Raw genomic sequence first — 15,266 nt, 5'->3', positions numbered from 1 at the left:
AATATGTGTTGGTAAGCTTTCGCTTTGGCCAAGTTCATATTTACAAGTGACTAAAGTCATGTTGATTATTTCAATATCTTGAAAATCGCTTTGATGAAAAATAGTGTGTGAATAACCTCTATTTAACATCCACTAAGAATATTTCAGTGATTGAAATGAGAGTTTAGAATATATAACCTTGAATGGATATAAACATTGTATGTGAACTCATACTTGTGTAAGTCCAAAATTCCTTGAACTAAAGTATGCATACTTTACTGGTTCAGGAAGTCCGGAAGCTAAGTTCGTGTACCCGTACACGCACTTCCGGAAGTTCACATCCCGTGAATTTCTGCTGGAGTTTGTGAACTGGAAACAAATTCAAACCAGGTACTTAAGTATGCGTACCGATGTGCATACTTGAGTGGGTCATTTTCCAAAAAACGGTTTATTCGTGAACTAAGACATATATAAACTAAGGAATGCATATTTGCAAACCGTGGCTATAATGTTCATGAATAGATTCGAGTGAATCAAAATCGTTATTGCTTTGATTGTGTCGTATATACTTCTATGAGCTCTAAGCAATTGAACAAATCTTTAACTAGTTGTTTTGAGTCATTTGAACTAGTTATGGTGAAGATGACTAAGGTTGATATGAAAGCGCTCATATGGCTAACCATTTGGTTAACTACCGTTGAACCAACTAGGTGTACACATTTAGGTACGGTTACACAAAACCTAAATGAACGTGAATTTCATTTGAGTATAACAAGATAAGTTCGATCCAACGGTTGAAAGATATTAGCTTGAGTCTAATCAGGTTTTCATGTAACGGTGAATATTGAATGCTTTGTTACCAAGGTAACTTAGATTGCAAACCCTGATTTGGAGACTATATAAAGAAGAACTCTAGCAAGTGGGAAACCTAATCCCCATACCTCATGTGTGATACTAGTTGTATATGCTAGAGTCGATTCTCCTTTAACCTTAGGTTTCTACTGAGACCCAGAAGGTTAACGACTTGAAGACTTCATTGGGATTGTGAAGCCAGGCCCAACTATCTTCTCTGTAGTTGTGTGATCTGATCTTGTTGTTTCTATCGTGTTGAGTGCAATTGGAATAATTGGTTCGAGATTAATATCTCTAATAGGCAAGATAAAAGTAGTCGGAAACATCTTCGTCTCATCGTTTGTGATTCCGCAATATCTTATTTCGCTAGTCGATTAAGATCAAGGTAGTCAATTTCGGTTGTATATGCCGATATTATAGGTTTTTACCGGATATCGAAAAATACATATACGATATCGAAAATATTGCCGATACGAAGACGGAACGATATAAACGTTCATATAGGAAGGTACCGACCAATATATCGGTTTTACTTATACATTGATATTGTCGGTTCCAGTATAATTTTTAATAAAGATGAAATCTGTGAGAGAAAAATTATGCATTTCAGTATCATCTGTAGTAAAGATATAGTAAACTATACACGAACGAGTTAGGGCATTTTTGTTTTTGTTTTGGAAAACAGATTGATCCATAAATCGTTAATGGTGCGACAAACTGATTTCCTTCTTTGTTTGAGAATTTTTCTGCAACCCTTAACTTGTTAGAGTGTCAACATTAATTTTTGATTGTGTATAGGAAATTTCTAGGAAATGGAGTTAACTACCTCTTATTTTAGAAGTTTGAGAAATGTTTATGATTATTATTGTTTTTAATTATGATTTTTATAGATATATGAAATTATAATTTTAATAATGTATAGCCGATAAAAACCGATAAAAACTTTTGTATATGTGTATAGGAACCGCCCGATACGATACCGATACGCGATATTAACTACTTTGATTAAGATCATTGTGAGGTGATTGATATTTCTAGGTTGTTCTTCGGGAATATAAGTCTGGTATATCAATTGGTTCTTGCTCACCTTGATTTATCAAAATACGGAACAAAACTCGGTGGTATTTCTGTGGGAGACAGATTTATCTATTCCTGGAGATTTTTCTGTGTGATACAAATTTGTTTATTAAAGTCTTCGACTTTGGGTCGTATCAAATCTTAGTTGTGGGTGAGATCAGCTAACGGAATCAAGTGTGTAGTATCCTGCTGGGATCAGAGACGCAAGGAGCGAAACTGTACCTTGGATCAGTGTGATATTAATTGGGGTTCAACTACAGTCCAGACCGAAGTTAGCTTGTCGTAGGCTAGTGTCTGTAGCGGCTTAATACAATGTGTGTTCAATTTGTACTAGGTCCCTGGGTTTTTCTGCATTTGCAGCTTCCTCGTTAACAAGACTTCTGGTGTCTGTGTTATTTCTTTTCCGCATTATTTTTTGTTATATAATTGAAATATCATAGGTTGTGCGTTGAATCGATCAATTGGTAAATCCAACCTTTGGTTGTAGATTAAAATTGATTGATCCTTGAACATTGGTCTTTGGTACCGTTCAAGTTAATTTCTCGTATATTCAATTAGACTCGCAGATTGTTATTTGCTTGATTAAGTATTGAATCGAGAAATTGAGAAATAACTCTTTGATATACTTTTTATTAAGATTGAGTCTGACTGTCTAGTTGATTCTCTTAAAAGTATATTGGAGTTAGTCCATACAGATTGCTAAGCGAAATATTGGGAGAGGTTGTTGTACCCCCACTTTTTCAATTGGTTTCAGAGCAGGAAAACACGTTTAAAGACCTTATAAGTCTGTGTTTGTAGCGATCTGACTATATGGACAGTAAAGTCTCTATAAACGCTTCACCAGGAATAAATTCTGATTGTAGAGAAAGTTCTGAAAAACTTGTTATTCTTCAGAAAAAGTTGGATGAACAAATTCGGATCAACTCTGATCTTGTTGCAGAAATTGCAATGTATAAGGATTTGAAATATGTCAAAATTCCTTCAATGGATTTGAATAACTCTGTTTATTCTTCTCTGAAGAATGCTCGTAAGTCAGATGATAAACGAGGTCTAGGCTTTGTGAAATCTGACAGGACACCGAACTACTCAAACAATATTAAAGATGTTGGTCCATGTATGTTTTGTGACACTTGCAATCACTTTCAACATACATGTATGTCCTTCCGGAAAAGTCTAAAAGTTGCAAGTAATCTTCATAAGAAAGTTGGGAAACTGTTTGCTTCTCTAAAAGGATGTACAAAACTAACAAGAAATCTTAAACATGATAGTATTGTTAGTATGAGAGGTTTTGCTTTAAAATCAACATCGTCCTTTCAATGGATTCTTGATAGTGGATGTAGCCGACATATGACTGGTGATCTCTCGTGGTTTGTTACTTCAAACGACTATGAAGGAGGTCCGGTAACATTTGGAGATGAGAGTTGCTGCTACATAAGCAAGAAGGGGACGATCAAACTTCTCGACGTACCTGAAATCCATGATGGGTATACGTAAAAGGTGTGGCTGCAAACATCTTTCTATTAGTCAAATATGTGACAAAGGCCATAGAGTTGTCTTCAATGCGAATGGATGTGACATTGTAGACAAAGCTGGGAAAGTAATTTTTCAGGGAACGCGTGGTAAAAATAACTGTTATCTTCTAGATACTCAGTTCAGTAACTGTTGCAATTTGACTAAGGTGCAATCTACACATCTTTGGCATGAGCGTTTTGGTCACATCAATTATCGTCTTCTAACTAAGATCATTAATAAAGAACTTGTTAGAGGCGTTTCCAAAATCAATGAAAATATTGATGGTGTATGTGGTGCCTGTCAAAAGGGTAAACAAACGAAAGTTCACCATAAATCATCTCGAGATATTCTCACTAAAGCTCCACTTGATTTAATTCATATGGACCTCTTCGGACCTATTCAACAACCCATGGTTTCCGGTAAGAAGTACGCTTTAGTTATGGTAAATGATTACACCAGATTCACTTGGGTTGCATTTCTATCTGTAGTGGTCTTCACTATAATTGGATCATCAATGGTAGTCATGATCTCTATGGATTGAGATAATTGGGAATAGATAGAAGAGATTAGAGGGTTAGATGAAGAAATAGACGAATTAGGGGGATAATAATAAGACATTGCTAGAGAAGAAGTAGCAGAGAGATTTAGGGAAGAAGATAAAGTTTACATTATTCAATTGATAACTCTCAAAGGCGTACAACAATGCATATATGTAAGCTGGATGACACAATACGCTCGTGCATAGCACGAGCCACTCACATGAATAACTACTAATGGCGCCTAGCGCATAACTAGATAGGGCTGCCCATAACCAAGATGGTCTGCCTCCTGTAGGTTCATGACAAATACCCACTCCTCCAAATCATCCTTGTCCTCAAGGATGGAAGGTAGAAAATAAGCAAGGTGGACGAGAAACACTGCTGTTGTAGCTTGTTCTCGAGCATTAAAAGAACTGTGATCCTTCTCAATCGTAACAACAAGGAACATAATTGACAGAATTGATGAGGTGGCGGCCTGATAGCCATTGATAAAACTCACACTGTCTATAATAGATTGTGCAGATAGAACCTTACCTCTGAACTTGTGCAGAAGATCTAGTGTTATTAGGATGCAGTCGTCTCTCTCATCATTATATCTCCGCCTAGCTTTACCAACAATATATAATGAAGTATCACGAGAATTTCCACACCAAGGTGGATCATTCCTCCTGGTAACCCCAACAACATCTTGTTCAACTTCTCTAAGACACCACTTGTTTTGAGATAATGGCTGAAACACTTGTCTAGGTCTGTACATTATCACATTCCGCACTTCTAAGTTTTTATGAAATGAAATATTCATAAATGTTACATAGTAGAAGGGGTAATAAAAATCTGTAGCCAAGTATGAAGAAGGATCTGACATTATCGCCCTGCCATGACCATCACCACCTGAACCTGAAATGAGTATATTAACCCAGAACTGAGTCCTTAATATATTGTCCAGCTCATTCCATTTACCACCATAATCAGTCTGGCCAGAACCCATACCAAAAACTTCACAACTATAAAGATGTAAAATCGTCTTCATTTGACTGTTACAAATAAAGTGTTGCTGAATAGTAACAAGAATAAGAGTACCCACTGCTGTCCCTGAACACAATCCTATCTTGTAATTTGTCCAGCCACCCACTGCTAGGTACAGGCCGATACAACTGCTTTCCATACTACAAGCAGAATTTGAGTTACACGACTCCTTTTTATAATCTTCATGAGTGACATGATACCATAAGATGCAATGTAAGTAACATGTGAATTCAGTTTCTTCATACATCCAATTTCGCATGAACATAACACCCTTCACTCCTTGAAATACCTATCTAGGGCTACTAGGAATAGCACTCTGCGAAGATTTCTCAAGCCACCTACTAGAACCACTTGTTGCACTTGAATTAAACACCTGCAAATATTTTGTGCTACCTAAGAACCCCTGAAGAATGACAGCCATCATATCGGTTGAAAGAAATGCGCACTTAAAACTCTATACATCAAAAATATCTTGTGGATAGCCATACCCACCTAGCCTTGACAATTGAAAATTCAATTCAGTGGTCCAGAGAACGTCAAGTAGATGCTGCATTTTTTCAGTCAAATTTTTAGTATCACCATTACTACCTTCTTCGGCACTTAAGATCACCATTACATTCGTAAACGAAAATTTGAACAGGCACCCAAGTTTACGAGCAAGCACATCCACAAATTTCTGATAATTTTTATACACTAAAATCAATCCATGTGGTATTACCACACAAGAAGTAAGAATATGAACACATTGTTTTGAGTTAATGCTTGCATAAGGAGGAGAACTACTACTCAATAAAACAATTCTCCTCTATCAATTACTCTCTTATTAAAACTCAGGGCAAAATAATAACATTCTCCACCCTTTTTTCACAGAAGAACAAACCCCGAATCAGCCATTCCAGTGTACTTACGGATTTTATGAATTAAGATCAAACATGAAGCATTAAACCCTTCTGAAAGAGAACTCCATGGTATAGTTTTACCCATTATTCCTCTACCATACAACATAAGATCACAACCATAACTAGGGATACTATTCTTTTGTGACATCTTCATAAACAACTGGCAACTATATTCATTGTCACCATTTTCAACAATTACGAGCACACTTGAACAAGTAGACAACAACTGTAAACTATACCCAAGCTTAATATATGGCTCATAGGCAATTTTCTTAATATAACCATTCATTAAGATTGAACCAAGCATCTTTCCATCCTCACTAATAAGATGATCATTAACACACACAAAAATAATTGAAGGTATGGAACGACTTTATGATTTATACCCTAAGATATGCAACACTAAAAAAATCAAGGTCTCATAAGAATTCAAAAATGTATTTGTACACTTACCACGATCGAATAAGGAGCGAACGCCGACCCACAGAAGATAAGAATAATCCAGACAGTGTAATTGGCATTGGAGATAGAATAACTCCTTTAAGTAATAAGGATTTTCGTACTTCTTCACTTCAACTGTGTAAATATGATGCTTGTAATCCTGAATTGAATCTGTAGCTCCATCAAGAGTAGAGAATTCAATTTTGAGTTTAGGTCTGTAATTACTTTCCTCCACTCCTAGAGGACTAGAAGTATTTCCACTGAACTCATTCAACAAGCTGATTCCCTTGACCTCCCCATTTATAACCTTTCTAACTTGAAAACCCACATCAGAATCACAAGATTCATTACCCAAATTGAATGGCTTACCTTCTTGGTAATCCAGAAATACTGTAGACGTCTTGTGTTCCTGAACCTCATTAACATCGCTAGATCCATCGACGCTAATGAAATCAATTATAGGTGTAGATTGAAAATTACCTTCAACTAAACTCAAATCACATGAATCAAGTGAAGTTGATTTCGATTTGAAAACAATTTCATCCTCGATCATCTTCGATTCATCAAATATGTGAGAACGGTTTATTGTTGGAAAGGAACCTAAAACTTCATCTGGTACTGGTGGAATTGAAGATTGTTGAGTGAAATTACTAGCTGAATTCAAATCAACAGGAACTCCTTCAAGTTTTTCATCGATTACTTTCTCAACATCAGTTTCTACCTGCGAGTCAATAGCTACGCCACTGATTTCATCGTCAAAAATTGGTGTTGATCTGCCCTGATGATTGTTGTTCCATGTAGCCCAGAATAATTCAATAAAATCATCACAAAAAGCTTTAATAAACTCCGATCTGTTGTGCTTTTCCATCAGTAACTTTTGAAGAAAATCTTCTTTTACTGAAATTAATGCTTCTATTCGTGAAACTTTAGATGTTGCAGCGGCCATCGTAGCGCTCTGATACCACTTGTAGTGGTCTTCACTACAATTGGATCATCAGTGGTAGTAGGGATCTCTATGGATTGAGATAATTGGGAATAGATAGAAGAGATTAGAGGGTTAGATGAAGAAATAAACGAATTAGGGGGATAATAATAAGACATTTCTAGAGAAGAAGTAGTAGAGAGATTTAGGGAAGAAGATAAAGTTTTACATTATTCAATTGATAACTCTCAAAGGCGTACAACAGTGCATATATATAAGCTGGATGACACAATATGCTCGTGCATAACACGAGCCACTCACATAAATAACTACTAATGGCGCCTAGCGCATAACTAGATAGGGCTGCCCATAACCAAGATGCTATGCCTCCTGTAGGTTCATGACACTATCTCATAAAAATGAAACCCTTGATAAATTCTCCTACTACTGAATTGCCTCCAACTGTGACAATTGAGAAAGTCAAATAAATCCCAGAATTGGTTGAAGTCATCCCAACTGTTACTGATCATGATATTTCTAGTGACGAGGAGAAGATCACCGATCAGGCTACTCCTGTTGAACAAGAACATGTCCCTCCTCGACACCTCTGGGTTCAAAGGAATCATGATCCCAACATTATTATTGGAGGTAGAGATTCTAATGCTAAGACAAGATGACAACTTCAAAATATTTGCAATTTTGGTTGTTATCTTTCACAAGTAGAACCGAGAAATATTGATGAAGCTCTTAGCGATCCCTTTTGGGTGAATGCATTGCATGAAGAGTTAAATCAATTTCAAAGACAAGATGTATGGGAACTAGTACCTTGTCCCTCCAATATCGATATTGTTGGTACCAAATGGATATTCAAGATTAAGTTTGATGAATTTGGCACAATTGTCAGAAATAAAACAAGACTTGTCGCTCAAGGATATTCACAAATTGAGGTTATCGACTTTGACGAAACCTTTGCTTATGTGGCACGCCTTGAGTCCATTCGGTTTTTATTAGCTCATGTTTGTATTCTCAAGGTTAAGCTGTTTAAAATGGACATAAAATCCGTGTTCCTAAACGGAAATTTAAAGGAAGAGGTCGTTGCTCAACCTAAGGGTTTTGAAAACCATGATTTCCCATATTAGGTCCTTAAGCTTGAAAACGCATTATATGGGTTAAAACAAGCACCTCATGCCTGGTTCGAAAAAACTAACTACGTCTCTTCTTAGGAAAGGTTTTTCGAGAGGCGGAGCGGATAAAACCTTGTTTACCAAATGGAGTGGGAAAGAAGTTGTCACTGCTCAAGTCTATGTAGATGATATCATCTATGGTTCAACTTCTGAAAAACTTGCAAAAGATTTTCAAGTCTCTCTTGGCAAAGAATTTAAAATGAGCAATGTTGGTGAATTAAATTTCTTCTTAGGATTACAAATTCAGCAACATAAGGATCGAATTTACTTATCTCAAGAAAAATATGCTAAGGATCTTGTCTCAAGGTTCGGTCTGGATAAGTCAACTCCAAAACTGATACATATGCCCGCTACTGGTAAACTACACAGAGATGAGTAAATGTGGATCAAAGACTGTATCGATCCATTATTGGTAGCCTTTTATATCTTACAACTACTAGACCTGATATTGCTTTTAGTGTTGGTTGTTGTGCTATATTCCAGGCTAATCCGAAGGAATCTCATCTTGCAGCTGCAAAAAGAATCATACGATATGTGAATCACACGGTCGTGTATGGTCTATCTTACACTTTTGATACTAACACTGATCTTTCTGCTTATTCATATGTTGATTGGGCAGGATGTGTGGAAGACTGAAAAAGTATATCAGGGGGTTTTTACTATGTAGGACTGAATCTTGTGGTCTGGCATAGCAAGAAACAAAATTCACAATCCCTTTCCACATGTGAGGAAATATTGCTGCCGTCTCATGTTGTACTCAACTCCTCTGGATGAAACAAATGCTGGATGATTATGGAATTGATACTGGAATAATGAAGATCTTTTGTGATAAATCTAGCGCGATTCGAATCACTGAGAATCCCATTGAGCACTCAAGAATAAAGCACATTGATATAAGGTACCATTTTATTCGAGATCTATATGATAATGGTATCATAAATATGGAATTTGTGCCTTTCGAACAACAATTGGATGATATTCTTACCAAACCATTAGATACTGCTACGTTTCAACACTTACGGCAGTCTATTGGTGTTGTTTTGGTTCATTAGTCATTTCTAAAACTCTTGCCCATGTGTTTATCTCGATCTTTTTGGGCAATTGAGTTTAGAATTCCAGCAAGTGTTAGCTTCAATTCTACATTTGTTTAAGTAGTTGATTTTCTGTCAGGTGTCGTAGTGTATTGTCCAAAGAAATCCTTCTTTTCTTGTGAAAGTAAGGTCGCTCTTGTTGTTCTTTCGGGAATGACATTTTATGGGGGAGAGTTCTTAATTGAACTTGTGATTAATTGCCAAATCTTTGTGGGGAGTGCGGTTGTGGAATATTATAGGGGTTATCTTGTATCTTTATAAACTCCCTGATGAATGAATTTAGTTTCGGCTATATGATTGCATCTAAAAAGTTGATATGTTCTTTCTTTTGGTCATGAAGTGTCTATATGGAAATTTCATTAGGATCCCACTAGTTTTCGTACCTTTGACAATTTTATTGACTAAAAGGGGGAGAATTAATGTACAGTTCACACTACAAATACATATGGTTTTCGGATCATTATGTAAGGGGGAGTGGTTTTCATGTGAGATGAAGTATTGACTACAATGATTGAGAGCTTTTGTTTTCTCATTGTTATGGATACGGATCTTCAACAACGATGATGCTGCATATGATATCTTTGGAATCACTGGAGTACTTTGAAGTGACGAAGATTTCGAGTAATGTCGAAGAACCAAGGAGATCATGCATGTGGAAGAGAAGCTACAAAGTTTATTTATTTTTATTCCATATGTATTGATAGTTTTGTCACTAAAATTGACAAAGGGGGAGATTATTAGAGCACTGCTCGGTCGAACTCGCAAGCGCTGCTATCTCAAGCTTGTTTGTCAAGTTTAGTTGCCAAAACTATAAGTCTTGATTTATAGTCTACTTATAGCTAAGTCTCGGAATAGGATAAAAATTGTAGTAGAGCTCTAGACTCCATGGCGTTCATCATACAAAGACGAAGAACTACTCAAGGAACTGGTGAAACTTCATCGACTAAAAGGTATGTGGAGAATTGAACTTATCTATCACTCAAAAGTCTATCTACTCTATCTCCTATCTTGAGACAAAAGTCGTATTGCTATATAGACTTCGATTATTCACATTTGTTATTTCGGTCTGAATCTATCTCGTTTATCTATTTCTCGAAATATGTGTTGGTAAGCTTTCGCTTTGGCCAAGTTCATCTTTACAAGTGACGAAAGTCATGTTGATTATTTCAATATCTTGAAAATCGCTTTGATGAAAAATAGTGTGTGAATAACCTCTATTTAACATCCTCTAAGAATGTTTTAATGATTGAAATGAGAGTTTAGAATATATAACCTTGAATGGATATAAACATTGTATGTGAACTCATACTTGTGTAAGTCAAAAATTCCTTGAACTAAAGTATGCGTACTTTACTGGTTCAGGAAGTCTGGAAGCTAAGTCAGCGTACCCGTACGCGTACTGCCGGAAGTTCACATCCTATGAATTTCTCCTGGAGTTTGTGAACTGAAAACAAACTCAAATCGAGTACTTAAGTATGTGTACTGGTATGCATACTTGAGTGGGTTATTTTCTAAAAACGGTTTATTCGTGAACTAAGACATATATAAACTAAGGAATGCATATTTGCAAACCGTGGCTATAATGTTCATGAATCGATTCGAGTGAATCAAAATCGTTTTGCTTTGATTGTGTCTTATATACTTCTATGAGATCTAAGCAATTGAACAACTCTCTAACTAGTTCTTTTGAGTCATTTGAACTAGTTATGGTGAAGATGACTAAGGTTGATATGAAAGTGCTTATATGACTAACCATTTGGTTAACTATTGTTGAACCAACTAGGTGTACACGTTTATGTACGGTTACACAAACCTAAATGAACGTGCATTTCATTTGTGTATAACAAGCTAAATTCGATCTAACGGTTGAAAGATATTAGCTTGAATCTAATCAGGTTTTCATCTAAAAGTGAATATTTATTGCTTTGTTACCAAGGTAACTTAGATTGCAAACCCTGATTTGGAGACTATATAAAGGATATCTCTAGCAACTGGGAAACCTAATCCCCACACCTCCTGTGTGTTAGAGCATTGCTCGGTCGAACTCGCACACGTTGCTATCTCAAGCATGTTTGTCAATGTTAGTGATCAAAACTATAAGTCTTGATTTCTAGCCTATTTATAAATGTCTAGGACTAGGACATAGCATGTGTAGTTGAGCTTAGTTTTCACGACGTTCATCATTTGAAGACGAAGAATTACTAAGGGGAACTTGTGGAACTTCTTCGACAAAAGGTATGTGGAGACTTAAACTCATCTATCACTTGGAAAGTCTATTTCTACTCTATCTCCTATATTGAGACATAAGTCGTATTACGATATAGTTTTCTATATACACATTTGAGATCTCGAGCTGAGTTTATCTCGCTTACATATTTCTCGAAATATGTGTTGGCAATCTTTCTCTTCGACCAAGTTCATCATATATCACGTGAAAATTGTCGAGTAACATTTTACATGGTTTGTGTGATACAATAATTTGGTGTTGTCTTGGAATATTTTGTAATGATTATTTCAATAACTTGAAAATTGCTTTGATGCTAATACTATGTGAAAACAGCTACTGTCATCCTCTAAGAAAGTTTCAATGATTGAAATAAGAGTTTATAACACTTTACCATTATTGGATATGTCATGTTGTGCACTCTTGCACATATGTAATCCATGTCCGGGAACCATAGTATGCGCACCCGTTCGCGTACCTGTTGGTTTGAGAAATTCGGGAACCTAAGTATGCGTACCCGTTTGCGTACTGGCGTACAGGTTCATTTCCGAGAATTTTTGCTGGGATTTGAAGTTCGCGTACCCGTTTGCGTACTGGCATAACTCAATCTTAGTCCGGGTATTTCAAGTATGCGTACCCGTTTGCATACTTGAAGGTTAAAGTTATAAAATCGGTTTTAAACATGAACATAGACATTTATATAATAAGGAATGCAGTGTTTCCAAACCGTGGCTATAATGTTCATGATTGATTCGGGTGAATTAAACCGATTTTGCTTCAATTGTGTTCTTTTATAATTCTATGAGAATATATCAATTGAAAAACTCTTTAACTAGTTTCATTTGAGTCATTTGAACTAGTTATGGTTAAGATTAATAAGGTTTATATGAGAGTAACCATACGGCTAACCTCGGTTAACTATTTGTGAACCAACATGGTGTACACGTTTAGGTACAGTTGCATAAAACTAAATGAGGGTATATTTCATTTGTGTGTAACAAGCTAAGTTCGATCTAACGGTTGAAAGATATTAGCTTGGTTGAATCAGGTTTCCGTCTAATGGTGAATATTGAATGCTTTGTTACCAAGGTAACTTGGATTGCAAACCCTGATTTGAAAACTATATAAAGGAGAACTCTAGCAACTGGGAAATATAATCCCCACACCTCACGTGTGTTACTAGTTGTATAACTAGAGTCGATTCTCCTTTAACCTTAGGTTTCTATCGAGACCCTGTAGGTTAACGACTTCAAAGACTTCATTGGGATTGTAAAACCAGACCTAACTATTTTCTTTGTAGTTGCGTGTTCTGATCTTGCCCGATTCTATCGTATTGAGTACAATAGAAATAATTGACTCGAGATTAATTTCTACGATAGGCAAGATAAAAGTAATCACAACCATCTTCGTCTCATCGTTTGTGATTCCACAATATCTTGTTTCGCTAGTCGATTAAGATTATTGTGAGGTGATTGATAATACTAGGCTGTTCTTCGGGAATATAAGTATGGTTTATCAATTGGTTCATGTTCACCTTGATTTATCAAAAATACAGAACAAAAACTCTTGGGTATTTCTGTGGTAGACAGATTTATTCAATCTATAGACTTTTCTGTATGAGACAGATTTGTTTATCAAGTCTTCTATTTTGGGTCGTAGCAACTCTTGGTTGTGGGTGAGATAAACTAAGGGAATCAAGTGTGTAGTATCCTGGTGGGATCAAAGACGTAAGGAACGCAATTGTACCTTGAATCAGTGTGAGATTGATTAGGGTTCAACTACAGTCCAGTCCGAAGTTAATTGGTAGGAGGCTAGAGTCTGTAGCGGCTTAATACAGTGTGGTGTTCAATCTGGACTACGTCCCGGGGTTTTTCTGCATTTGCGGTTTCCTCGTTAACAAAATTCTGTTGTTTGTGTTATTTCTTTTCCGCATTATATTCTTTTATATATTTGATATATCACAGGTTGTGCGTTAAGGTCAATCAATTAGAATATCCAACCTTTGGTTGTTGATTTACATTGATTGACACTTGAACATTGGTCTTTGGTACCGTTCAAGTAACTCCTCTTATATTCAATCGGGCTCGAATATTTCTATTTGTTGATTACGGATTGAATTAAGAGTTAGAGATATTAAGCTCTTTGATATACTTTACTCTAGATTGAGTCTGACTGTCTAGTTGATTCTCTAGAAAGTGTATTGGAGTAAATCCTATCCGATTTCCAAACGAATTATTGGGTGTGGTTGTTATACCCCTGCATTTTCAATTAGTATCAGAGCAGGCAAACACATTAAAGACCTCATAAGTCTGTGTTTGTAGCGATATGATATGGACAGAGGTGTTATCTCTTTAAACGTACCACCAGTCTTTGATGGCTCAAATTACTTGTGGTGGAAAATTGTTATGCATGCATTTCTTCAAGCGCGTGATTTTCAATCATGGGTTTATGTAGTTAATGGCTATGATGCTCACGTTATGGCAGTAGGGAATGCGACAGTTCCTAAGGATATTGGTGCATATGACGCTGCTGAGATACTTGTTGCAAAGAAAAAATCCGACGGTTTCAATATCATCATACATGCCATTAGCCCAGATCTTCAGCATCATGTGACTACGTGCACTCAGTCTAAAGATGCTTGAGATATCTTAGAAACCGTATTTGAAGGGAATACCAGTGAAAGGAATCTAGGCTTCAAAACCTTAATTCCGATTGGGAAAACCTTCATATGGCAGATGAAGATTCATTTGATGAGTTTAATCACAAAGTGTTTGAAATTGTTAATGCATCCTTTGCATTGGGTAAAACTATTCCTGAAAAGGACATTGTGATGAAAATTATCAGATCGCTGCCATCTAGATATGATCTAAGAAGCATGCCATCGTTGAAGGAAATAACCTTGATGCTCTCTCCAGAAACACGCTGGTTGGAAACCTAAAGATCTTTGATCATGAGCATACATCCAAAATCGGAAAGGATGTTTCCTTCAAAGCACAAAAGAACACTAAATTACTTGACAAAGGTAAAAGTGTTCATGTCTCTGAGGATGATCTTTCTGAGGCTAATTCATCAGATGAAGATATTGACAAGTCAGTCTCTTTGATCACAAGACAGTTCAGAGATCTCTTATTAAAGAGAAGTAAACGGTTTACCAGAGACAAACCTAGGTCACCAGTTAAACCTCACAATCGCATTCCTGCCAAAAACAGGGATGTCGACGAGGATATTCCACAATGTTTTAAGTGTAAAGGTTTTGGTCATTTTGCAAATGAGTGTCCAAACCGTAAAAAATACACTGGGAACAAAGGTCTTGCTGCAAATCTTGATGAAATGTCTGATCACTATGATTCTAATGAAGACGAAAGATCAAGTGTTGCACTTCTTAGTGAAGATATTGATTTGATAATTGTAGCAATACATACATCAATCTCGATATACTTCCAGAAGAATACTCAACCAATCTGGAAGAAAAAACTAACCTTTATGTTGGAAACTCTCTGTCTGATTTTTCAGGTTCCAC

At 36.3% G+C, this 15,266-nt stretch overlaps 1 protein-coding gene across 2 annotated transcripts; it reads right to left on the bottom strand.

Moving 5' to 3' along the window:
• Positions 1–4,123: 4,123 nt before the first annotated feature.
• On the bottom strand, positions 4,124–7,335 carry LOC113353894. 2 transcript variants are annotated; one of them, XM_026597366.1, is made up of 2 exons: positions 6,338–7,335; positions 4,124–5,532 (listed from the first exon to the last, which is right to left on the bottom strand). In XM_026597366.1, exon 2 carries the CDS (start codon positions 5,248–5,250, stop codon positions 4,201–4,203), a length of 1,050 nt encoding a protein of 349 aa, XP_026453151.1. In that variant the 5' UTR covers positions 5,251–5,532; positions 6,338–7,335; the 3' UTR covers positions 4,124–4,200. Both variants share the same exon structure in this region, with proteins under 2 accessions (XP_026453151.1, XP_026453152.1).
• Between the last annotated feature and the right edge of the window lie 7,931 nt (positions 7,336–15,266).

This window comes from Papaver somniferum, chromosome 2 (assembly GCF_003573695.1).
Source record: "Papaver somniferum cultivar HN1 chromosome 2, ASM357369v1, whole genome shotgun sequence".
NCBI classification, from domain to species: Eukaryota; Viridiplantae; Streptophyta; class Magnoliopsida; order Ranunculales; family Papaveraceae; genus Papaver; species Papaver somniferum.
This window is presented reverse-complemented; position numbering and strand designations above follow the sequence as displayed.

Bases quoted from the DNA above. Each gene is read 5' to 3' on its own strand.
- LOC113353894 (XM_026597366.1), bottom strand. From the start codon at position 5,250: ATGTTCATGCGAAATTGGATGTATGAAGAAACTGAATTCACATGTTAC.